Source organism: Zalophus californianus, chromosome 2 (genome assembly GCF_009762305.2).
Source record: "Zalophus californianus isolate mZalCal1 chromosome 2, mZalCal1.pri.v2, whole genome shotgun sequence".
Classification (NCBI taxonomy): domain Eukaryota; kingdom Metazoa; phylum Chordata; class Mammalia; order Carnivora; family Otariidae; genus Zalophus; species Zalophus californianus.
In genome coordinates, this window is record NC_045596.1 from 150,213,525 (window position 1) to 150,241,421 (window position 27,897).

Sequence of the window (27,897 nt, forward strand, 5' to 3'; positions counted from 1 at the left end):
AATGTATCTTCCCACTGAGCGAAAATATCCAATATAAACAGCAGTATCCACTGAATAATCACTGTTCATTTCTGAAATGGGGACTGAACAAAAGAAATGCGACTAGATAATGGATGTGAAGGAGAGAACCATGCCCGCGCTGCGAAAAAAGCAGCAGTTACACACAGGTCTGAGGGTCAGGTCCACTCACCAGCTTCAAATACCAACAACAGCAAGTACTCAAGAGGCAGTTCAGAGAGGGTCCTTGACTACTGATAAAAAGTCTGCAAAAGATGCAGAGCTTACCTTCCCATAGCTGAAGACTCTGTGGAGCAACTGAAGGCCAGATGACGAGATTGTTGGCTTCAAAGAGAGGATTGGTGAACTTCCTCAGTTCACTGGGCCGATTGACCCAGGACCACAGAGACATCGTTTTCTGCTGCAACTTCAACTTACATCTGATTAAGGAAGAAAACTGCCATTAAAGCAATTAAATGATAACAACTACTATTAAATGCTCCTCCCAAGGGGACAGTCTCTTTTCTCTGTATGTTAGAAGGCAGAACACAAAACTTTTAACAGACAAATAAAATAGTGTAAAATAAAAATATTCGTCAGAAAATTCAACCAGCATTGTAACTCAATAACAGCAAAACTATTTCATAGGTTTTCAAGGCCAACCAGAAGAATAAAATCAGAATCTGGTCATATTAGGTATGGTGTTAAACATTAACCCAGAGAACAGAACATTACTATATGCAAAATCCTTTACTGTATCTGGCATTGTATTTTATCTTATTTTTTAAAGATTTTATTTATTTATTTGATAGAGAGAGAGAGAGCGTGTGAACACAAGCATGGGGAGTGGCAGAGGAAGAGGGAGAAGCAGATTCCCTGCTGAGCAGGGAGCTTGACGTGGGTCTGGATCCCAGGACTCTGGGATCACGACCTGAGCTGAAGGCAGACACTTAACTGACTGAGCCACCCAGGTGCCCCAGCACTGTATTTTAATTTAAAATAGCTAAATATAAAAATAACTTTCTTTTTTGTTTTGGAAAAGTCTAGAATGCAAAGAACAAAGATTACAGACATATTAAAAATAGAGGTTGAGTCAAATCGCAAAGCCTAAAATTTTTTAGAGACTTAGCTTTTAGGACAAATAAATTACATGTACATAAAATGCAGATGGGCTGTCAAAGATTAAAAATGAATATCTTGATGTAAATACAGATTCAATCTACATTTATATACAATGAGCAGCCTTCACAATAACCCTGAAATTCTGTAACACTCTTTTATCATAGAATAAACTCACAGGGATAGAACGTGAACTGATACATTTTGGAAAAAATAAATTTTAACAAGAACTTAAAGATAATTTGTGGTAGGCCTTACATTAACCAAAGAGATAATATATTCAATTTTCATAGGCTTCTACTCAAGTTGAAGTTTTGCTATAAAATTGGTTTTGTCTCTGAAACTACTTATTAGTCAATTATGTACAGCATCTTTTTTATGCTAGCAATAAAAAGAATCCACATAATCACAGAACTCCCATGTAGTACTGCAATTTAATTGCTAGGATAGCAAGTCCTATACTATGTCCCCAGGAACCAGGCATGGCGAGGATAGGAAACCACTGTACCCACCGCTCCTGCAGTAAGTGGTTTGGCCCTGCCCCCCAAACCTATGGCTAGCCAGTCACTGAACTTTTTTCTACTGGAGCCCAACCCATACAGCTTCAGAATCCTTCTCAATCAGCCCTACTCATAGGATCTACCAAATGGCAATCAGAATGGGAGATAAAATGCATTTGTGATCCCTTTATTAAGGCTAGTTCTGGGAGATATTAGTAAGAAGTCCATAGTCAAATGTATTATTTAAATGCCGAAATAAAGTTATATATGTTGCTTTATTGAAGAGTGTCTTAAGGTCCTTAACAATTACTTTGTGACTTTTTGAGGGAGGGCTACATTATACCACATTACCCAAATTTAACCAAGGTAAATCACCAATTCTCCCCCTCCCCCATAAGAGTATAGTCTAGGGGTTAAGTTGAACATGCTTTAAGAAATGGCAGGATTCGGGGTGCTTGGGTGGCTCAGTCGGTTAAGCATCCAACTTTCGATTTCAGCTCAGGTATGATCTCAGGGTCATGAGATCAAAATCCACATCAGGCTCTATGCTAGGTGCAGAGCCTGCTTAAGTTTCTCTCTCCTCCTCTCCCTCTGCCTCTCCCCCCCAGCTCCCGTGTGTGTGTGTGTGTGTGTGTGTGTGTGTGTGTGTGTGTGTGTGTGTGTGTGCGCGCGCGCGCGCATGCACGACCCCCAATTTTCTCTAAAAAAAAAAAAAGAAAGAAAGAAAAGAAATGGCAGGACAAGAACTAGATTTCTAACACATTTAAGTGCCACGAAGCATTGCCTTTGTGATGATTATTTGTATGTGATCTTTTTTTAAATTTAGATTCAATTAGCCAACATATAGTGTATCATTAGTTTCAGATGTAGTGTTCAATAATTCATCAGTTGCATATAATCCCCAGTGCTCATATCACCATATATAATCTTTAATCTTCTAAAAAACAAAAAAACCCAAAACCAAAATATAACAGCAAAGCCTTGTTGACATATACAACTTTGTTTTTTGTTCAGCATTTTAAAAGCATATCTAACCATTGGTGTAATACCTTTTAACACTGCTTGGTATTAGTCTCTATCAAAGAAACTGTAAATACGCTTCATTTCACATGCTGACTCCCAACTGCTAAAGGTTACCAATTATCTTTCCTTTTTTAAAGCATCAGATGACATAGAACATCAAGGACTTGCTGTCACATTCAGTAGAATCAATGTGCCAGCCAGAGTAATACCGTGGGGTTCTGTGTCAAAATGCCATCAGTGGTTAAGTTCCAGGCTTGTGGCTAAGCAGGTGATAGAAGATTCAAGGAAGAATGAATGAATGAACTTACATTTTTAAAATGCCTATTATGTGACAGGTATTATGCTAGTTTTCACATGTGCGTCATTTGATCCTCACTATAACCCAGTGTGGCAGAGATTATTTTTGCCTTTAACATGAGCAGAACTAGATTCAGAGAAGTCGTATGGCTAGTAAGTGGCAATAGTAGAGATTCAAACTCAAATCTTCTAATTTCAAGTCTTGAATATTTTCCATGAAAGTACATTGGAGAGAATGAGGAAGGAGCTGATGACAGTAAAAAGGAAGGTAGCCCAAGTTTCTCAGAGCATAGTTTAAAATGTTCCACGTAGGTGTGGGACTTCTGGAATGGTAGGGTAAGGACCTCTGTGTATCTTCTCCAAAAAGTAATGAAAACAGTGGCAAAAACAGTCAAAATAAATACTTTCACGACTCGAAATTAACAAAAGGCTTGTGACAATCTGAGGAACACTCATTCAAGAAAAACTAATGAACCTCTGAAAGAACAGGATTCGGAGCATTTTAACTTGGCCAATGCCAACACCCTTTCCCCGGCTCCGCACTATCACTGCAAACCAGCAGCCTTGTCGCCACTGGAGGGGCAGACCAGCTTTGGAGCTCCTCAAAAAGTACCACCCCCAGAGCACTGTCACGATTTGATGTTTCTTGCAGCTTCCTCATAAAGCCTCCTTGGTAGAGTCTTGTAGTTATTTGACAGGACTCACAGTTTGAGGTTCTCAGAGGGAAAAGCCCTATTCCCCAGGGTATTTGTCAAAAACAATGAGAGGAAACTATCTAACAGCACAGTTGCCTGAGGCTGTCATGCCAGTTGAGGCAAATAAGAGCCTAGGAAAAATAAAAGATGTGGGGAATGAGATGTCCCTGGGGAGCAGGGGGTGAGATGGGGGCTTTGTAAAGCTCTGACATATTCCTGCAAATTCAAAAGGGTATGCACATGCCTAGGAAATGCTTGAGATAGCCCCAATTCTTTCTCCTCTGGCTGAACCTGAGGCCCTGTATAAGCTGAAGGCTAAAACAGAGCTGTGAACTACCTGAGTGTTGAAGTCATGCCTAATAACACACATAAGGTCCCTGAGCAAAGGAGGAAAAAGTTATTCATTCAGAAGGTAGAGGATCTAATTTCCAGATTTGCCATATTATCTAAAACATCAATTTTCAAAAAAAGCAAATTACAACACATACAAAGCAACAGGAATGTGTGGTCCATACTCGGGGAAAAAAAAGCAGTCAAAAGAAATTGTCCCTTGGAGAGGGAGGACATATTGAACTTACTAGACAAAGACTTTATTTTATTTAAGATTTTTATTTATTTATTTGGGAGCGAGCAAGAGAGAGGGTGAGCATGAGTAGGGGGAGGAGCAGAAGGAGAGGGAGAAGCAGACTCCCCGCTGAGCAGGGAGCACCACTAGGGGTCGAACCCAGGACCTGGGATCATGACCTGAGCTGAAGGCAGATGCTTAACCGACTAAGCCACCCAGGCACCCCACTAGACAAAGACTTTAAATTAGCTTTCATAAATGAGTTCGAAGAGCTAAAGAAAAATGCCTGAAAAATTAAAGGAAAGTATGATAACAATGCTATACCAAATGGACAATGTCAGTAAAGAGGTAAAAATTTTAAAAAGAACCAAAGAGAAATCCTGATTTGAAAGTATAACTGAAATGAAAAAATGACCACAGGAGCTCAACAGTAGACTTAAGCTGGCAGAAGAATCAGTGAATTTGAAGATAGGTCAATTGAGATTATTAATTTCTGAAGAAAAGAAAGAAAAGTTGAAGAAAATTGAAAAGAATCTCCAAACTTATGGAATACCTCCAAACCTATGGAATACCAACATGCACAATGGGAGTTCCAGAAGGAGAAGAAAAAAGGGCAGAACAAATGTCTGAAAAATAATGTCTGAAAACTTCTCAAATGTGATTCTACACACCCTGGAAGATCAAGGAACTCCAAGGAGGATAAATTCAAAGCGTCCACACTAAGACACATCAGTGTCAAAAGCCAAAGAAAAAGAGAATTGTAAAACCAGTAAGAGAAAAATGACCCATTACATACAGAGGACCCTCAATGAAAGTAATGGCTCACTTATCAGAAACCATGAGGCCAGAAAGCAGTGGTATGACATATTCAGGGCACCTGGGTGACACAGTTGGTTGTGGTCCAACTCTTGGTTCATCTCAGGTAGTGATCTCCAGGTCATGAGATTGAGCCCTGCTTTGGGCTCTGTGCTCAGTGCGAGTCTGCTTAAGATTCTCTCTTTCCCTATGCCTCTGCCCTTAACCCTCCACACACTCTCTCTCTAAGATAAATAATCTTAAAAAAAAAAAAAAAAAAAGACTACAGACCAAGATGTCTATACCAGCAAAACTATGCTTCAAAAATGAAGAAGACTGATGTCACCAAAAATGGCAGAGTAGGCAGTTCCAAATGCCCATCCCTCCAGAGAAACATTGAAGACACAAGTAGACACTGTTAGCACCTACTTTGTCAGATTTCTGGGAAAGAGAAGTTTACAGCACACAAGCAAATGAAGAATCAAGGAAAAGGAAACTTGAAAAACAATAAAAAAGCTTAATGATATTTTTATTTGCTCTTGTCCTACCCTTACCCTAGCTCATGGAGGTCTTGAAGATGGCAGCCCATGCTCTTAGCATGGGACCCTGGTCCCTGGCTTCAGAGGGAATAAAGCAGTCCTTATTCACAAAGAATTGTGTCTCTCTGTTCTAACTTGTCCAAGGGCTACCTGAAGCACCTGTCTTTGTTATACCTAACTTGGAAATCACCATGGGCAGAAAAGCGGTGGGCATTCCTAGAACACATAAGGTGAACGGACAACCTGCAGCCATCTGGGGGAAAAGATTATGGTTGAGGGGTACAACAGAGCACCAAAAGCCCAAGGAAAAAGATTATTTGGAAAAGCAGTGTATTCACAGTTGCCCATGTATAGTAAGGAATTAAGAAAGCCATATGCATGCCTAAGGCAGGAAACATGCTCCAAAAAGGCCCAAGAAGGTCCCAAGATTTTGGTTTTGACTGATCTCTAGGCTCAGTGAGGGCCAGAAGTGAAGGCTGAGGCCTGACAAAGCACTGAAGGAATATTCCAGCATAAAGCCCATCTGTAAAGACTGCAAAAGGATTTTTTTCCTTTGTCTGGAGTGGGTTTTCCTTTCACTTTTCCCTCCCCCTTTTCCTCTCTCTCTCTTTTGGCTCCAGGTATTCAATGTGTCCCCCATCGGGCTTCCTGCTCAGCGGGGAGTCTGCTTCTCCCTCTGACCCTCTTCCCTCTCGTGCTTTCTATCTCTCATTCTCTCTCCCTCTCAAATAAATAAATAAAAAATCTTTAAAAAAAAAACTTAAAAAAAAAACCAAGGAAATCACTGTCAAACAATAGCTGAACACAAACTAAAGAACAGATACTTCAGAAACTACACATGAGAAAAAAATACACCTCACAAAACAGTTTAGCAAAGGTCTAAATAAATAGTTACAGCTTATGGCAAGCAATAAATACAAACTCCAAGGAGTGGGAAGAATCTAATTTCCAGAGAGCTATGTTGTAATATTTTAAATGTCCAGATTTAAAATTACAAATGCAAAAAAGACCCCTAGAAAGTATAGCCCAGTCATAGAAAAAAAATTAACAGAAATTGTCCCTAAGAAAGCACTGACTTTGCTTTTATGAGATGAAGACTTTAAATCAACAGTCTTAAATATGCTCAAAGAGCTAAAAAAAAAAAACCAACAAAACAAAACAAAACAAAACAAAAAAAGCCAAAAACTAAGGACAAAGAACTAAAGGAAACCAGGAGAACAAGTCTCAAAACCTAGACTATATCAATAAACAGACAAAATTATAAAACAGTACCAAACAGAAATTCTGGAACTGAAAAGTACAATATCTGAAAAAAACAAAACAAAACAACTAACTAGATGGTTTTAATAACAGATCTGAGCAGGCACAAGAGTAAGCAAATCTGAAGATGGGTCAACTTAACTTCCCCATTCTGAGAGGAACAAAAAAAGAATAAAGAAAAATGAACAGAGCCTAAGCAGCTTGTGGGCACCAACATATGCATAATAGGAATCCCAGAAAGAGAAGAGAGAAAGCAAAGGAACAAAAGAATATATAAAGAATTAATGGCCAATTGGTCAATTATACCTCAATACAAATAGAAAAAACTGAACACAAAAAGAACCACACACACAAAATTATTAAGGGCTGAAAACTCCCCAAACTTGATAAAAGACATGAATCTACACATTTAAAAGTTCAACAGGCTCCAAGAAGGATAAAGGCAAAGAGACCCAAACTAAGACACATTATAATCAAATTGACAAAAGCCAGAGAGAGAGAGAATCTTGAAAGCAGCAGGAGAGAAGCAACTCCTCATGTAGAGGGATCCTACATGATCCTTCTACAACAGATTTCTTATCAGAAACTATGGAGGCCAGAAGGGACAGCAATGACATTTCTCAAGTGCTAAAAGGAAAAAAAACAAAACCAAAACCAAAAAACTACCTACCAAGAACTCTACATCCAGGATATTAGTTGAAATCCACCTGGTAACCAGTAAAAAAAAAAAAAATTAATATACACAAAATAAGAAGGGAATCATGATAGTACACATGATATAAAGTATCAAACATATAGGAAGGCAAGTAATGGAGGAGATGAAGAACAAAAGAGGTATAAGACAAACAACATAAATCTCAAACTGGCAGAAATAAGCCATTCCTTTTCAGTAATCACTATAAATATAAATGAAGTAAACTCTCCAAACAAAATGCAGAGATTGGCAGAATGGACTAAAATATGATCCAACTATATACTGTCTACAAAAGATTCACTTCTGATTCAAAGATGCAAACAGATTGAAAATAAAAGGATGAAAAAAGATTTTCCACACAAATATTCATTCCACACCAAGAGAGAGCTGGAATGGATATATTACATCAGATGAAATAAACTTTAGGACAAAAACTCTTACAAGAGACAAAGAAGGATATTTTAAACTGAAAAAGAGTCAATCCATCAAGAAGATATAATAATTATAAACATATATGTACCTTGCAGCAGAGCCACAAAATGCAGGAAGCAAAAATCAACATAACGAAATAGAGAAATAGACAATTCTCCAATATAGTTGAGGACTGCAATATCCCACTTTTGATAATGTATTGAACTAGACAGAAGACCAGTAAAGAAATACATGACTTGAACAAATGTAAGACAAATCTAGAATACTCTGCTCAATGACATCAGAGTACACATTCTTCTCAAGTGTACATGAAACATTCTTCAGGATATATCACAGGTTAGGCCACAAAACAAATCTCAATACATTTTAAAAGACTGAAGTCACACAAATATCTTCTCCAACTACAACAGCATACAGTTAGAAATCAGTAACAGAAGAAAAAACACAGATGAATGAAAACAAAAACACAACATGCTAATATAACATATGGGGATTCAGTGAAAACAGTGCTCAGATGGAAATTTATAGCAGTAAAAACCTACATTAAAAAAAGAAGAAAGATCGGGGAGCCTCAGTGGCTCAGTCGATTAAGTGTTTGCCTTTGGGTCAGGTCATGATCCCAGGGTCCTGGGATCAAGCCCTGCATCGGGCTCCCTGATCAGATGTGGGTCTGCTTCTCCCTCTGCCTCTGGCCCTCAACCCCCCTGCCCCACCCCGTTTGTGCTCTCTCTCACTGTCTCTCTCTCTCAAATAAATAAAATCTTAAAAAAAAAAAAAAGAACAAAGATCTCACATCAATAACTTTTAAATCAGTAACTTTATACCTTAAGGAACTGGAAAAAGAAGGGCAAAGTAAACCAGTACTAGCAGAAAGAAGGAAAAAATGAGGAGAGAGGAGATAGATGAAATAGAAAATAGACAACAGAGAGCATCAGTGAAACCAAAAGTTGGTTCTCTGAAAAGACCAACAAAACTGTCCTTTAGCTAGGATGACAAAGGAAAAAAGAGAAGAGGAAGCCTTTTGACTGTACCCAATTGAGATTACCAGTTAAGCACCTTTAAAGATCATTTTGATAGGAATCTTCTAAATAAACCTATAAACTTGATGGCGTCTGGACTGTGAAAGGAGGCCTGAGGACAGTTTCCAGGGGTAATAGACAAAGTCTGGAGCAGGAGTAGGAAGACCTGTATTATAGCCCTACTACTGGTGACCAACCGGCTGTGTGTCCCTGGTCAAGTCATTTAACTTTCTGGGTATTCCCCTCCCAATCTGTAAAACTGGATGGAGGGTAGAGTTGGAGTATATGTTAAGGCTTCTTCCAGATGTAAGATTACTATGATCTTATATAAGGAAATTAACATTTAAAATGGTTGCCCAATTTACTCAAAGGTTTTAAATCAGTGTATGGACTAATTTTAATCTAGAAGAACAAAGTCTAGGACATGCTCTCACCTAGCATGTGATAGGCTCATAAGAACACACTTCATGTAATTTAATTTATACTAACTGTAACCTCTACCATCTGATAAATAACAGTAATGTAGAACCAAATCCTGGTCTCTTCTAGGAAGTGACCAAAACAGCTACAAACAAAATGGCCCCCATCCCATGTAAGCAGTATACCCACCTTTCACTTTCATTGTTGCCCAGGAATGTTCCAAACTGTGAGGCATATGCATGCTCAAAGAGCATGATGAGGAAATTCTCATTAAATTCAAAAGAACAAGGAAACTGACGAAGTATCTGCCACACACAGTCCAAGAAGAGGAGAAATACAGGTGACTCCCACTTCTGCTTACTATTACAATAGGCTGACTGTGCACAGCGCTGTTGGAATGGGTGGCCAGCCTAAGACAGAAGATGGAAATGTGACAGTCATAGCCTAGTGAGAGCACATTTATTATTTACAGCACATTCCATTAACATTATTTCACACAGTTGCAACGAAACTCTTATTAAATGGAACACCATATAATTTGGATGGCTGCTATTTAGATTAATGATTTCTTGGTTTAAAACAATTTTCAGCAGCTGAGGAAAAAAACACGACTTCCAAATATTTAACAAGGCTGTGCAGTTAAGGCATAACCCTAAGAACTGCAATTATCCTTGGTGAACTCTATAAAGTAAAATTTTCTAGGTCTCTATAATTTGTAGCAAAGTCAAAGAATATAAGGTCTTTAGGTACCAAACAAAAGACAGCTATCACCTTTTCTCTCTCCAAAGCGTTACAGATTATTGTAAACTACATAAGCCTCACCACTAAATGGAAATAAATATGGAGCTCTCACACACAAATTTTATAAGGTCACTCCTGATATTAAATTTTTAATTACATGTGGAAAAAAGTTATTATATTGAAGAAATCTTTATGAATACTTTTGTATTAGAGATAAAATTGTCCCTAGTTCCCCTCTTCTCTTGAAAAGAACTGGAAGAGTCTGACCTCTACTGACTAAAGGAAATTAAGAATCATTTGGATCTCTGGCCCACCCAGAAACTGATTACTGATCTTATCCCAAATCACACCCTTCTAGGTATTTCACACACTTGCTTTACCTTTAGTCCTTATACTACCTCATCTGACAAAGAAAATGTTATGAACATTTTCCAGTGGCTAATGGTATTTTGATACCCATTAATATGATAATATTTAAGTAAGTAAATCACATTCATTTATTTGTTTGCTATGCATCATGAGGAATGTTGCTGAAGAGATTTTTACCAAATATTTGGGATGGTCTGACTTGAACAGAGATACACATTAGTCGTCAGGCAGGGTAGACAGACATGGCATACATAACAGCATTAACACATAATAAATCTGAATTTTAACTAGAAGGGCCAGAAATGATTTTTCTCCAGAGATAATTCTACTTTCAAAATATATCTAAACACTTTTCTTAATCACAGATTATTTACTAAGTTACACAGTGTATATACATTTATAAGTTAACCTCTGACTTGGGAGGATTTCAATCTATTTTATGAGGCCTTTATTTCAGTTGTCATTCAGCATATGTAATAACACTGCGTTATATCCTAGGGATAAAAGAGAAATGGCATGGTTCCCTGACCTCAGAGAAGTCACTTTATTTGGGTCTAGTTTAGGGAACAAGTCATGAAGACAATGGATTGATTTTTAGCTGTAAAGAAGGTTAAGGTCCCAAAGACTTCATGGGAGTAGCGACATGTAGCTGGATCCTAAAGCATGAGAAGGATTTCACCTGGCGGGGCAAGAGGACAGAGTGGAGCCCCAAAAGCAAAAGGCAGAAAGTGCTAGAGCCCGTTCCTTATAGGTACAAGTCCTCACACCCGCTTCCTGCCTTGTTTATGTTTATCTTTAGACTATTTTACATTCTTTGTTATTTCCCCTGTAGGTAACAAAGTACAATTAGTGAGAGTTTGTTGAGGGAATGAAACGCTAAATGAGCAAAATAAGCAGAGAGAGGCACAAAAATTGAAAGGCAGTAAAGATTATAAACGTTTACTGAGAGGAAGAGAGATTAACTGCTCCCAGAAAAGTAAACATACAATTTAAGCATTTTAATCAATCAAAATGTCATACATTCTCTCCACTCCTGCAAACTGGGATCCCATCAATTATTAGCAGTTCCTGTGCACACCAAGCAGCTTTTCTCACCTGCAGCCACTCTCTTTCTATCAGGGCCTCAAAACCACGGATGGTCCTGCTTCTTGGTTCCAAGATGATCTGGGCCAGGGAGGTAACCTGAAGTGTGGAATCAGTTCCTTCTGTTCCATGAATCAATATGGATGCCCCTTCCCTGATAGGAAAATCCAGAGTACAAATGGGATACTCCCAACACGGTCAATCAACTCTGTTAATAACAAACATTTATTGAGTACAGTATTTCCAACTCATGCATTCTGCTCTGTCCAGTAGGGTTTAGAGTTGAACTAAGGCACAGGAAGAGAGCTTCTCTTAGGAAAGAAAAACTATGGGTTCCAAATTTCACATGGCAAGAACCTCTTTAAGTTATAACAACCTTCACAAAACATTTTAGTTGAATTTTTTCTCCTTTAACAAAACCCCAAAGCAGTCCTTATCACCACAATAGGTGCTTATGTTTTCTGCCTTAATAGTTGATTAAAGCCCTTCTCATCAAACCTAGAAACATACACTTGAAATTATTTTTCTGTATCTCTCTGACCCTGATTCTACCTTTTCACCATCAGCTGACTATAAGGACGCCTTCATAAACTGTAATCTAATGGATCTAGGAAACAAGACCCGAACCACACTTTCAGAAACATGAAAACAAGAAGAAACATTTATTTTATTTTTTTAAGATTTTATTTACCTATTTGACAGAGAGAGACACAGCGAGAGAGAGAACACAAGCAGGGGGAGTGGGAGAGGGAGAAGCCGGCCTCCCGCAGAGTGGAGAGCCTGATGCGGGGCCCGATCCCAGGACGCTGGGATCATGACCTGACCTGAAGACAGATGCCTATCGACTGAGCCATCCAGGCACCCCAAGAAGAAACAGTTAAAAAACAAACAAACAAAGAACTAACAAAAAAACAAACAAGCATAAAACTGTCAATCTAGAAAGTCAGTGGCAATGATATTACCATACCACAATACTTAGAAGGAGTCTGGGACCCCATTATTCTAAGGACAGTAGGAGAAAACACCAAAAACTAAATTAAGTACATCTCCCCTCCCCGTCTTCCAACTCTCATATTGAAATGACAGTGAAGAAAATATTAAGAAAAAGGAAAATAACCTCACCACTTTCCCACAAGAATTTCAAGTTTGGTTACTGCTATTAATTCTTGTACTTATATCCTTTATGTAGCTATAACAAAAGGTAATTGCTTATTATTTCCACTTTTATTATAAACATTTTCCCATGTTTTCATATCACCTTTAGAAGTACTGTATCAATGGTTATATAATATTCTTAGTTGATCAACTAAAATTTACTTAAATGTCTTAGGAGTTATTTAGGTCATTGCTAATTTTTGTTACACTGTACTTAGCTTTTTGTCTTCTGTGAAATTATTTGAGAGTTCTTAATTTGAAAATAAGACTCCCTGTCATTCACCCAAGGTTAGGTTAACAACCTCATTCTTAGGATGAAATCTTGTGACTAGGAGCAGGGTATGAGCAAGTATTTTAAAGCTTCTGATGTATACATTGAATCGCTATATCTTAGTTATCTGTGGTATATTCTCAATTTAACTCAATTCATTCAAGGTCTATTCTTACATTTTGAGCAATTAATTACAAAGGCAGATTTTTATGGAGGTATAAGTAATAAGCTAGTATATATCAGAACAGGGAACCCAAACATGGCAAAATAAACCAAAACCTTCAATGCTTATGAGAACGTGGAAGTCCGTTTGTTTCTGGCGGCCAGCTGAGTCTAAACAAAGGTGGAGTTAAATTACTGTTCTGCACCTCGGGTTGCCTTGACCTGTAGCATCCCATTATCATGGCTGCAATCTCAGACAACATGGTGATAAATGTTCATTGTCATTTACAGTTCATAAGAAACCGGAAGCCTCTGTATTCACCATGCAAGGGGATATCTTTTTAACTTAGGTTAAAAAGAAACGAAACCCTTCAAATTAATGTCTCATCATTCCGTAATATTGATTTCTCTGCCTCAGAACCTCTTCTTTAACCCGTAAAGCCTAAGACAAAGAACAATGACAGCCTGCGAATCCCAACACCAAGAATCTCTACCCATTACTGGTTTTGTCATTAACTCACCACATAATCTTAAGCAACCTGTTCTATGATCAATTTCTCACTAACCGTAAAAATATTACATGTGTATTTCCTTAGTTTGGAAGCATCAATAAAACAAATTACAGTCTCAAGGAAAAGTGCCATCCAACTATGTGGTGGTGATTCTTATACCTACCTATTGTTTCAGAGGAATCCCCTTCTTAAAAAGGGCATTCTAAGCTTCTGCAACAACTTATACCAATCCTTCTGCCTCTGTGTTCAAGTCTTCTGCCTCAAGTCTCACGGATTAGCAACCTTCAACTGAGTGAATAAAATTACTTCATATACTTCACATCACTGCCCTCAGGTTTGCTCAACTTGAGATCCTGATATAACTACACATATCAAGTAGTTTGTTAATAAGGTACCTGAGAAATTAGAGTCATTTTACCGTGTAACAGAATTACATGTTTTTTTTCACTGATATTTCAAAAGTAAGAAGGCAGGTTTGGCCCTCTGAGAGCAAATAAGGAAACTTCTTTTCATTCTTTTTCATGGTTTAAGAAAAGGAAAAATGGTAGATTCACAATTCAAGGATTTTATAGAAAAAAAATAGTTCCTTTAGTACTTAAAAAAAAAGTTTTATCATTGAAGATGTGTGTATGTATGTGGTTCATTAATCATCAATTACATACCAGACTCTATGCACATACCTCATCGATAACTGAATGGCAATGACTATCTTATGTAGTAATTTATACAATGATCTGAACATAAGGTATAGACAGGTGCAAACTTTAACACAATATATAAACGTAGTCTGGATAAAAGCAAGGTCTAGTTAGCAGTACGTGTCCCATTCTGGAACACTGAAATACACTTTACCTGTCGATGCACTGAGCTGCTAGACAAGCAGTTGTAAGAATCTCTTTGATGTGAGTCAGCCAGTTCGAAGCCTCCAATCTACCGAGCCATCGGTCCATGTTATGTGTTTGGTCATTACAAGCTTCCACGAGTTTGATTAAGCTCTCCTGAAGAATGTGATACCTTTAAAAAACAAGAAAAAGTAAAAAAGAAAATAGAAAATACAATGATGAAGGAGAAACCAAACCAAAACCCCAACCTCCACTATAACCCAAGAGGCAAAGTAGCTCAAAATAGTATAAAAATATTTACCTTGCTATACAATAACTTGATAATTAAACACTGAAAAACTAATATTTAAACATGGTTGCAAGGAAGCTTAACACGCCTGTCATTCCTCAGATGAACAGATTAAACCAGTTCACACAGCGGAATTATCTGACTAGGGAACAGGACAGAACACTGCATTTTGTGACAAGTCACGAGGCCACACCACTGACATCTGCCATCCTGTTCCCACAAATCCAACGCTAGACACCTGGTTCCTTCAGCAGGGATGGCCGAGGCCAGCTCAGACCCCATCGTTTTATTAGCTCCAACCCCCACCCACCCATTCCAGAAGCCCTTATAAACCTCTAACTGCAAACATAAAAGATACTGGTGGAGGAAATACCATGTGAGATTAGGTGGGTGTGGGGGAAAGGAAGTCTCTAGTCAGAATTCTGACTTAGAAAAATATACTTATCTGTAGCATATCTGTTCACTAAGTGTGGTGACCAGTGATCTACTAATAGAGGAACAGACCTTGCAGTGATGAAACTGAAGAGTTCACTTAGAGAAAGCATGCTTTTGGGCAAGTCCAAGATTAAGTTTCCCGCTCATCTTATAAAACACGACAGGATATCCAGCCAATTTCTGACTTTAAGTTAATGGGTAGGTTCGTTTGAGAACTTGTGACCTTTGAACAGCTAAGGGCTCACTCACTCTAATTTGCTTCTAATAAAAGTCCATTACTGTCTCCAGAGTCTTTTACCTCTCAATGGACTTATGAATCCGCCTCCACTGGGGATAATGAGCTTCTTGTTCAAATCCGCCACCTTTGGCTCTAGCTTGCTGAGCTACATTTAAAGATCGGGTGTCAATGATGTAGCCTCGTTTTCCTGCCCTGAGGGTAGCATTTATCAGCTTTTCATCTTCTTTGCACCTTCTCCCATTTGTGCCAGTGAGTGGCTGACCACTTCGCATGATTACCTAGAAGCACAATGCAGTTTAAAATTGAAGACTAGTTGCTTTGAAAGTTTCTGAAAACAGAAATGAATTACCTAGATTAAGAGTATCTCAAAAACAATTGTGTGACACTTTGAAATGAATTTGATCCTGAAACAAAGAAATAGTTCTATATATTTGCAATAATTAATAACTGTAAAACAAAAATAAGCCCTGCACTTTTAACAGTTTTTCTTCCTAATATCTCAAAATATTTCCAAATAATACATTATAATTGCTAAAGAGATCAAACATTATAATTCATTTAGTCAGTAAATTCTTTACTGGACACAGCTTTGTAATACAAGAATAATGGCCTACGTGCTGGTAAACTTCTGTTTCAACTATATAAACAGGGTTGGCAGGTTTTATCAAGAATTATAGGGATGCCTGGGTGGTTCAGTTGGTTAAGCGTCCGCCTTCGGCTCAGGTCATGATGGTCCTGGAATCGAGTCCCACATTGGGCTCCTTGCTCATTGGGGAGACTGCTTCTCCCTCTGCTTGTGCTCTCTCTCTCTGACAAATAAATAAATATCTTTAAAAGAATTGTAAAGGGCCGCCTGGGTGGTTCAGTCGGTTAAGCGTCCAACTTTTGGTTTCAGCTCAGGTCATGATCTCAGGGTCTTGAGATCGAGGCTCATGTCAGGCTCTGCACTCAGTGGGGAGTCTGCTTGAAATTCTCTCCCTCTGCCCCCCCCAAATAAATAAATCTTTTTAAAAAGGAAAAGAATTATAAAGAGAAAAGGCACCAATGCCAAGATAAAAAAGCTTATGTACTATTCTTCTTGTGGGAATAATTTTTAATATCCTGAAAGCTGTCTACTATCTATTATCCTATGGCCCTCTTTCATCCTTTTCAGTATTTCAAGACCTAGAAACTTGTTTCCAAAGACTATCAACTATATATTTTGAAAGTCTGATTTTGAAACTTTTCTCAAGAAATCAGTATTATACTGGTCTCTTCCCTGGTGAATAGTTTAGAGTTATTTCCATTTCATCCCATAATATATATGCTGTTATCTTAACTGCCTTGAAATTTAACATGATGAAGAAAGGTCATCCAGAAGATGACAACAGTTAACTCCCAGTCTGCGCTAACCATGTAAATAGACACATAGTATATTTAGTATTTTTTAAAATGCTTTGTAATGAACACTGATTAACAGAAATACTACTGAGCAAACAGGATAGAAGACCTGATGTCAAAATAGCAAATTTTTAGAAATCTTTTTATTCTAAATATCCATACTTACTATCCAGGGAAAAAAGGGAAATGGAATATGACTATAACTTATCCACTAATTTACAACTGGTTTCAAAATGAGAAACAGAGTTATTGACTGAGAGAAAATAAGAGAACAGAAATAGATTTAGAAAATATTTAGGGGGCGGCTGGGTGGCTCAGTCAGGCCTCCAACTCTTGATTTCGGCTCAGGTCATGATCTTAGGGTCACAGGATCGAGCCCCACGTCAGGCTCCATGCTCCTGCTTAGGATTCTCTCTCCCTCTGCTCTACCCTACCCTCACCCTCAACTCGTGCACTCTCTCTCAAAATGAAAAAGAAAAAGAAAGAAAATATTTTGGAAACACACAGCAAGTGCTTGCCTATTCAATTACTGACTCCTGTACTAAAGTTGTAACAATAACATGTGTCACTCTTCTCCATTTTGAAAATAAAAATGTCTGCTCAATTTACCTTTTACAGGGAAATTTAGTAAAGATAATTAAAACAAAGTATCTTACCATTATTCTGGTTGGAGAAATTTATTTTTCTACCTAACAGTATTATTTAAAGTGTCAAATGAACATTAGTTTCCTTTGTACTGAGTCCTGAAGATAAGCCTATCTGGCCTTTCTAATTTTGAGTAGCATCATGTAAAGAATTCAAAATCCTATCCTAATCACAAAACATACTACTCCTGATTCCCTAAAGTTTAAAAGAAGGAAGTCGTAGCGGGAGAGACTAATCACATCCATGAACAAGTACACAGAAAAGGGAGTATTTCTAAGAAAAGATCCGTAAACTAAGACTTTCAGTGGATCAAGCAGCAGTACCATACACTTACTTACCATTCCATTTTTTTTATGATAATAACTGAGTACTGGGAAGCGTCCTCCATGTCGAAACATAGCTACCTTTCGAAGAGCTTCATCATCAATGTATTTGGGAACTATGACAATTGGCGGGTAAGAAGGGCAGACAGCAAATTCCTTATTGACATAGCTTAACCTCCATTCACTGGTCTGAAAAACACAAAATACTTCAAAGCTAAGCAAGTATCTCAATGTCACGAAATAATTTGAAAATTTTAAAAGGACCTTAGAGATCAACTTTCATACAATGAAGAAGCCATCTCTCAGGAATTTAATATAAGGATACCTAACCCATACTTGACAGAGTTCTGTTCTTCAGAATCAGCTTCTTGCTATGCTAGGAATCCTCTGTTCCTAGAAAGTGCTTCCTGATATTAAGCAAAATGTGGCTACTGTAACTTCCTCTATTGTTTTTACTGTGATTTCAGCACAAATTCCTATTTCACATGGCATCCTATTAGCTGACATCATCCCATTCATCTTTTTGGGTATCATTTACTTTTTTTTTTTTTGTTTTGGTACTCCTCAGTATAGCAACAGGAAGAGTATAATACTCTAGATAATGCTTAACCGGAACAGATGAGAATAGAGCTACTACATACATTAAATCCCTTGTTCTCTTCTGTTATTTGAAAAAAAGGAAATGTAGAAAGACTGGTAATATCTTTCTTAAAATAATAATGACTTAATACTAAAAAAAAAGTTATATTTAGGAATCAATGAAATAATTTCTAACTCACTCAGTAAGGACTAAAAGTATACAACATAAAATTATCCAATGACAACTTACTTCAAACATCAAAAATAAAAACCACTTGAAGACTGTAAAAGCTTTTTACAGTTAAAAAAATAAAATTATGTATATGCACATTTTGATACATTCCAATAAATCAGAGTTGGCCTAACATGCTGGTCATGGGTTGCAGTACCAAGAAGATAAAATCGAAGTATGTTCAGCATACTGTAGAAAAAGAAGATTTTTTTTAAAAACACCCTTTTACATGATACCATATATTTTTATATTAAACCATTTTCACTTTTCAGTTCTTCTCTTTACCAATTTTAAAGAGAGTTTCTAAAAGATTTATTATTTAAAAAAAGGAATTTACCTGTTTCCTGCTCACCTCCATCTCATAATTCCCTTTCCCCAGCGGCAACCATTTTCAACTCTTTTAGCTTTAACTCTGGCGTTTACCTCCAAATTTCTAAATAATATGACTATACTATTAGTTCTTGAATTTCACGATTAGGCATTACTTACTGATTTCCTACTCTGGAGAATGGTATGATCGTCCACTGACCTGCAATACCACTTTCTGGCATATAATAAGTTTCCATACACAGAGGGCTCTCTATTCTGTCCCCACTGGTTTATTTGTAGTAAGTCCCATAGCTTTTAGCATAGACTTGATATTTAGTAGGCTAAGAATCCTCCTCCCCCCCCGCCTTTTTTTTGCTCTTCAAGAGTACCTGGGCTCCACTCAGTCCTTTGCTCCTCTGTGCAACTTTTGTCAAATTTCATGTAAAAACCCACAGCAGTTTTAACAAGACCGCACTGACTCTACAGATTCATTTGAAGACAATTACATCTTTAAAATATTCAGTCTCCTTGTCCCTGAGCACAGCGTCTCCTACCTTTTTAAAGCTTTCTTAATTTTTTCAATAAAGTTGTATAATTCTCTCAGTAAAAGCCTTGCCTATCTTTTCTTTGATATATTCATAGAAACCTTATATTTTTGTTGCATTTTAGTTGTTTTCAAAATTGTGGTTGGTGTAGAGAGATGCTTACAATCTCAAGATTCTTTCAGCTTCCTGCATACACAAACATATAAGCAACAATGACAGTCTTGCTTCTTTCATTCCAACCCTTAAACTTATTTTTCCTTCTTGTCTTACTGAACAAGCAAGGAGTAATGGTTGGTGGGCATCTTGTCTCACTCTTGAACTTAAGGGAATAATATGTTTTGTATGTTTTTGTTTTGGGTAGCTTTATCAGATTTACCAGGTAGCACTTCTCAGATTACATAAATTCACTTCAAATCCAATTCTGCCAAGAGCTTTTATCAAGAATAGATGTTTAGTTCTATCCTATTGTTTTTTTCTATTTTAATTTTATTAAACCATTTATGTAATTTGTCTCTCCTCTCTAATTCTGTGATATTCTCTTTGCCTTACTATTTAATAGCTGTACTACAACACATTGTGATATTCTCTTTGTCTTACTATTTAATAGCTGTACTACAACACATTAAGTAAAGATTTCTTTTTTATTGTCTTGCATGGTGTTTGCCGAGACACTTTAATCTAGGAGCTTGTGACTTTCATGGATTCTGGAGAACTCTAGACCATTACCTATTTGATTGAATAGTGCCTCTCTTCCATTTTCTCTATTATCTTCTTCCTGAACTCCCATTTAATAAACATTGTTGGATCTCCTCCCTTTATCATCCATCCATGCATGTATCTAAATTCTCTATCATTTTCCCCATCTTCCTCGTTTCTCTGCTCTGTACTCTGAGCAATTACTTCAAATCTATATTCCAGATCATTGATTCTCTTTGTTTCTAATCAGCTACTTAACTTTACATTAAGTTTTTTCTCTTCTTTTTAATCAACTTTGAGATTATTTGTATGAAAAATAAACTAGATCCATTTAGAGTACATGATTTCCTGAGTCTTTGACAGTTGTATACACCCATGAAACCACCCCACCACAATCAAAATAACAAACATTTCAGTCATCTCCCACAAAATCCCACGTGTATTTTTGTAATCTATATCTTCCCCTCCACATCCCAAACTAGGATATAATTAATCTGCTTTCAGTCACTTTTGGTGTTTATCTAAAAAACCTTTGCCTAATCCAAGGTCATAAAGGTTTCTCCTGGGTTGTCTTCAAGAAGTTTTACAGTTTTAGCTCTTATTTCATCCATATATAGGTCTACGCTTATACCAATAGGGTATAGCTCTTATTTCATCCAATAGGGTATTAGCTCTTATTTCATCCATGTATAGGTCTTCCTTATACCAATACCACAGTCTCTTGATTATTGTAGCTTTATATTAAGTTTTAAAATCAACGCAAGTAAATCATTTATTTTTTTGAAGTTGTTTTGGCTATTCTAGTAACTTTGCATATTCACATACACTTTAGGATAGCTTTGTCCATTTAAAAAAACAGCTATTGGAATTTTGAGAGGATCTGCATTGAATCTATAAATCAATTTGGAGACAACTGTCATCTTTTTAAAAAAATTTTATTTATTTATTTGAAAGAGAGAGCACAAGCGGTGGGGGGGAGAGGAGTGGCAGAGGAAGAGGGAGAAGCAGGCTCCCCGCTGAGCAGAGTGCAACATGGGACTCGATCCCAGGACCCCAGGGATCATGACCTGAGCCGAAGGCAGACGCTTAACTGACTGAGCCACACAGGCGCTCCAGAGACAATTGTCATTTTAATGAGAAGTCAGCAAACAATAATCTGCAAGCCAAATCCAGCCTACTGCCCATTTCTATAAATAAAGTTTTACTGGTATAACATAGCACTACCAATTCATTGATGTGTTACCTATTGCTGTTTTCATGCTACAACAGCAGAGTGGTATAGTTGTAACAGAGACTGCATGACTCACAAAGCCTAAAATATTTACTTTGTTGTCCACTACATAAGTCAGCCCACTACTGATCTTAACCATACCGTCTTCTAATCCACAAACATGGTATATCTCTCCATTTATTTAGATATCTTTAACTTCTCTCTGCAATGTTTTGTGTTTTCCAGTGCACAGAATCTGCACTTCTTTTGTTAAATTTATTCCCAAGTATTTTATTCATTTTCAGACTGCTTGTTGCCAATACAATTAGTTTTGGTATATTTATATCGAACAACTTGCTAAACTTGCTTATGAGTTGTAAGTATTTTATTGATTTCTACTCTTATTTTTACTATTTCATTCTTTCCAGTTACTTTGTTCTTTTTTTTCATAGCTTAAGTTGGTGATTTTGGACCTTTCCTCCTTTTTTAATCTAAGCATTTTAAAGCTGTAGGTTTCTCTTTAAACATTGCTTTAGCTGTATCCCACATATTTTGATGTTGCGTTTTTATTATTCAGTTCAAAATATTTTCTCATCTCCTTTATGATTTCATTTTTGACTCCTAGATTATTTACAAGTATTTTGTTTAATTTAGAATATTCTACTAAAAAAACTAATTACCTTAGTTTACTGATTTCTAATTTAACTTCTTTGTGCCTAGAGATTATACTTTGTATGCTTTCAATCTTTTTAATATTGAAATTTATTTAATAGCCTTGCATTCAGTCTCTCCTGGGGAACACACCATGTGCTCTTGAATACTATATATTATACAGAAGTTGTGACTAGCTTCTATAAATACCAGTGTTGTTCAAATCTTCCATGTCTTGTTTTGTTGTTGTCTAGTTGTTGTTTTTAGTCTGGTTGTTCTATTAATTGCTGTGTTAACAACCTCATACCACGATCAAGAATTACTTATTTCTTCCTACTTTCTATCAATTTTTGTTATTAGGCATATATATATATATACACAGTTATATCTTCCTAAAATTTTGTTATTATGAAATGACCCTTTTTATTTGATATTTTGTGTCTTGAAATCTTTTTTTTTTAAATCTTGAATTAATGCAGTTACTTCTGTTTTTTTATCCACGGCGTATTTTCCCATTTATTTATTTATTTATTTTCAACCTATGTCTTCATATTCAAAATGCATCTCTTGTACACAGCTTGTATTTGGATCTTGCCTTTTTTTTTTCTTTATATCAGTCTGACAATCTTTGTCTTTCAACAGGAGTGTTTAGCTCATTGATACTAAAATAGTTGTTGATATTGCTGAAATAGAGTTTAACATTTATTTTCTGTTTATCCCTTCAGTTTTTATTGCTATTTTTTCTTTCCCACCTTCTGTTAGATTATTTAAATACTTTTTAGAATTGCATTTTAATGTACATATTAACTTTTTAAATTATACCTCTTCCCATTTTTAAAAAAGGGATTGCTCTAGGACAGTGGTTCTCAACCAGGGATGATTTTGCATAGCGGTAACATCTGTCAACGTGTGGAGACAACCATAGGTGGGGGGGAGGAGAATTCTACTGGCATCTAGTGGTGCGAAAGATGCTGCTTTCAAATGTCCCACAATGCACAGGGCAGATTTTCTCAACAAAGAATATAACTGTACAAGTATATTTATCCAGTCAGCCCCCCCCACACCCAGTCACCTTTAACATTATAGTTTCCATATTTAATATGTACACATACACTATAAACACCACAAAGGCAATGCTGTAGTCTTTAAATTGCCATGTATATTTTAAAGATATTAAAAAGGAAAAAAAATAGCCTGTTATATTTACCTAGGTATTTAGCATTGCCAATATTCTTCAATAATTCTAAATATTCAAGTTTCCCTCTGCTATTATTTCCCTTCAGTCTGAAAAGCTTCCTTTAACATTTCTTATAGTAAAGTCCTCTTGGCAATAAATTCTTAGTTTCCTTTTATCTGAAAACGCTGTCTCACCTTCCTTCTTGAAAGATATTTTCACCACATAAAAAACTCAAGGTTGGCAGCTTTTGTTCCTTTCAGCACTTTATAGTTTTCTCTTCTGGTTGCCAGGATTTCTGATGAACAGTCCGCACTCATTTGATTGTTGTCTCTGTGTATGTAATGTTTGGCTTTTACCTGGCAGCTTTCAAGATCTCTTTACTGTTGCTCTTTGACAGTTTAACTATGATGTGCCTATGCAGGGTTTTCTTCACATTTATCCTGTCTGGGGCTTGTTGAACTTTTTGAATTTGTATCATTCCTCAAATTTGGAAAGTTTTTGAACATTCTTTTTTAAAATATACTTTCTACCTTATTCTCTCTAGTCTCTCCTTCTCGTTCTCCAATTACACATATGCTAGACATTCTGGTATGTTCCACAGGTCCCTGAGGCTCTGCTTATTTTACTAAAACTTATCCCCTCCCCCTTCTTTCTACAAAATAATTTCTATTGCTCTAATGTCAAGTTTATTGGTTCTGTTTTCTGTCACCTCTTCTGCTTTTTAACTCATGCAGTGAATTTTTAATTTCAGATATAATTTTCAAAAAGTTCTAAGAGTTCTATTTGGTTCTTTCTGATTTTCTATTTCTCTGTTGGTATTTCCTATCTTTTCTTTGGTTAAAGTCCTTGTGTGATGGGTGCCTGGGTGGCTCAGTCGGTTGGGTGTCTGCCTTTGGCTCAGGTCATGATCCTAGGGTCCTGGGATTGAGCCCTGATGTCAGGCTCCCTGCTCAGTGGGGAGTCTGCTTCTGTTTCTCCCTCTCCCTCTGCTCCCCCTGCCCAGCCCCACCCCACACTCCCTTGCACATGCTCTCTATCTCAAATAAATAAAATATTAAAAAAAAAATCCTTGTGTGATAATTTAAACATCTGAGTCACCCTGGGGTCAGTACTTGCCAACTTTTTCCTTCAGAATGGGTCACAATATCTTAGCTCAATTTTAGACTGTATCCTGGACATTGCAAATGTTATGCTGTGGAAGCTCTACATTCCATTATACTCCTTTGAAGAGAGTTAATGTTTTTTGTTTTAGTAGACAATTAACTTTGTTAGATTTAGATTGCAAACTCTGTTAACACATGTGGTGCAACGCAGCTCAGCTCTTGATTCTGACTGATCTCAGTCGGCTTCATGCAAGCACCACTCACGATCAGCTAGAGGTTCAAGGTTGTATACCACAAAATCAAGGTTCCCCTTCTCTAGCTCTCTGGTTGTCCCAAAACTTTCACCTGGTTCCTCCCACCAGACAGAAAGTGAGCTTTCAGTTGGAATGTTAGCGTTTCCACATTATCAATGCCACAACTATGATGACCTCAGGACAAAGCCCCCCAAATAGGAATTTCATTCTGCCATTAACTTTCTCTACATTTTGACACCCTCCAAAATATGCTGTTTTCTGTTCAATTACCAAGGCTTTCAAGTGGTAGTTTTTTTGTGTTTTATTTATAGTTTGTCACTAATCTCTGCAGGAGGTCTTCTCAGATAGGAGCTACTCAATCATAAGCAGAACCTTATCACCTTTTTTATATATAATTTCAAAAGTGGTAGATTGAGGGAGTGCAGATATATATATATTATATATATATATCTATTTCAACAAGGTACCTGAAATAATCTTTCATGATATCCTAGAATAAAAGCATGCTTAAAGTAGGAGAAACTCTAAAGATCAGTTTTGTTCAACACTTTCATTTTGTAGACATGGAAACTTGAGTCCCAAAAAGTCAAGCAGTCAATAACGTATCAGGGATGCAACACAAGATATCTTGATAGCTAGTTTTAGTACTGTCCTTTCAATACCACACATCTCTTTTGGACATAATAATGAAGTGGGGACTGGCTAATATTATAATTAAAAAGTTTTTCAGAGGGGGTGGGGGGATGGGTTTGCCTGGTGATGGGTATTAAAGAGGGCACATTCTGCGTGGAGCACTGGGTGTTATGTAGAAACAATGAATCATTGAACACTACATCCAAAACTAATGATGTAATGTATGGTGATTAACATAACAATAAAAAATTTAAAGGTAATAAATAAATAAATAAATAAATAAATAAATAAATAAAGTTTTTCAGATGGTTAAAAAAAAAAAAACACACCTTACTCAAAGAATACTGATTAAGTGACAGAGGTGTAACCTGGCAGAGGATTTCTAATCATATATAGAAGACCTTACCACCCTTTTGCCCTGTCCTGAGTAAATACACGCCTACATTCATTCACTCAACAAATACTTACCGTTTGCCTATCATGTGTTAGAAATACAGCAGGAAACAAGAATGACATGGTTCCCGCCCTTGTAAAGTTTGTATCTAGCAGCTTACATTCTAGCCCAGGAAAGAGACAACAATGAATAAGAAGTTTTGCACACTGTTGACTCCCTCCTACTTGAAACTCACTCTTGGATTTTTCCTCCATTCACCTCTTAAACAGTTCAATCCTTGGCATCCTTTTTACTTCAGATGCTTTCTTTAGGCAATCTCGGTCTCTCCTCATGGTTTCCACAGTATATATCCTCAGTTTTTTCATTTTTAACACAGACCTCTCAAATAAGCTCTAGACTATCTCTTGTAGATATTCAATGACATGTACCATACAGGCCCTTTGAATTGCCATCCCCCAAACTGAACTTAACTCATTCCCTTTAAACACCTTTCTCTTTCTATTTTTCCCATCTCAATGGTATCATCCTAGATACCACTGCCTGTTTTACCCTTCACATCCAGTGAGTGGGTCACCAATGCCAATTCTACTTTCTGAATCTTTCTGCACTATATCCAACCATCTTCTTTATATTATTCCAGTAGTTTCTTCAAGCAGTTTCTTAGCATTTTGCATCAGAATTGATTTTCTATAACACAAATCTAATAATGTCATTTTCCCTGTGCCTTGTGGGTACTTTCGTCAGCACTTATTTCACTGTACTTGATTACTTAAATAACTGTTAGACTTAGTTAGAACTGTGAGAACAAGTGGAAGGAAGGAACCATGCTTTGCTCATCTTAAATTTCCATCATCTAGTAATAGCACCTAAATACCTCAAACAAGGCATTAAAGATTTCTCATTAAATCTGTGGATTACAAAATTTGCAGGAAAATACTAGAACTTCAAATATACAAACTGCTTAAATAATTAGCTAAACCAAAAAGAAAATGCCTACTAGGAAAAGTATTGAATCTAAATAAAAATTAGTAAGTAAATACAATAACAAAAACACAGGGCAGAGCCCTTGGTAACACATATGAGATGTATAAATTTTAGTTTATTTCATTAGTAACTTAATTCTCAAAAAAGCTAATGCACCTTTAAGCTGCCTTAAAATCTCAGTAATAAGTTCCAATCTATGCCAAGTGGTATGGGTACCATATTTTAAGAGAATAAATGACAAACTAAAGGCCCTGCTGGGAAGAGCAACTAGGACAGTGTGTGGCCCTGAGGTCATCGTTATTAGAAAAAGTTGAAGTAAATACTGATATTTAATCTGCAGAAATGAAAACTTAATGGGGACATAAGAGTTCCTAATTTGAAGAAGACTTCATGGTAGAGGAATAAGATAAGTTGAATAACACAAGGTAACATCAGAAACATTGGCTCTATGTACAGGGAAACAGAGGTCAGCTCAGAATTAGAGCTGCCCCCAATGGCACACCATTGTGTTTTTGCAAATTCTCCCACACTAAGATTTCAAGCAGAGGCTAAACGACCACATCATGATCATGGATGTTTTTAGCACAGGGGATTTCTGCACAGAATAGGAGACTGATTTGAATGTTGACCTGTAGAATGCAGACTTAGACTGGTTCACTAATGGCACCTAACTCCAAGATAAATCATGGGCAGGTCATTTATACAGACAGTTTTGGGTACCCAAACAAATCACCCAGACATCTCCCTTCCTGATCACCACATGACTGCCATTTTCCACCTAGGAAATAATTCCTCTAAGGTAACCATTGGTGGTAGCTTATAACAGTACTGATAATAGTACTTAACTGCATAAAGTATCATGCATTTAAGAATGTTTACTATGCAGTTTTTAATGCAATAAAAACACTAAATTTAAGTGTAAATACAGGTAGTTATCCACGAACTATATAAAAATGCCCCATACAATAAGAATGTGAACTTCCTGTTCATATATCACTTTGCTGACATGGACATCATTATTCTTTAAATTACACAGACCCTGGTCCCTACTTCTTGACAACCCCCCCAACCAGGGCCCATTTACATAGGTGTGATGGAAGAATAAAGAAGTAAAATTGTGAAGAATAAGAAAATCTGGTTCTAGTGACTTGGGTTTTAATAACCCAAATTATAAAAACACAAAAATTATCCCTCAGAAACAAATATGGTCTATGTTTCTCTAATGCTATCTTAAGCACACAGCAGGTTCAACAGACTTTTTTGGGATGGCTCAGAACCTAATTACTACACATAAAGTTGTTTCTATGGAGACGCTTTTAAAACAATCAAC

The 27,897-nt window shown here is 36.8% G+C and overlaps 1 protein-coding gene across 1 annotated transcript in view; it reads right to left on the minus strand.

Moving 5' to 3' along the window:
* MTMR9 (myotubularin related protein 9) overlaps positions 1-27,897 on the minus strand; it is a 54,920-nt gene that overhangs the window by 9,407 nt on the left and 17,616 nt on the right. Inside the window, exons 4-9 of the mRNA XM_027599490.2 lie at positions 17,816-17,989; positions 15,513-15,730; positions 14,501-14,662; positions 11,561-11,702; positions 9,545-9,765; positions 286-437 (exon numbers count right to left, since the gene is read on the minus strand). Coding sequence (XP_027455291.1) covers positions 286-437; positions 9,545-9,765; positions 11,561-11,702; positions 14,501-14,662; positions 15,513-15,730; positions 17,816-17,989 — 1,069 coding nt within the window. The remainder of the gene's footprint in view (positions 1-285; positions 438-9,544; positions 9,766-11,560; positions 11,703-14,500; positions 14,663-15,512; positions 15,731-17,815; positions 17,990-27,897) is intronic.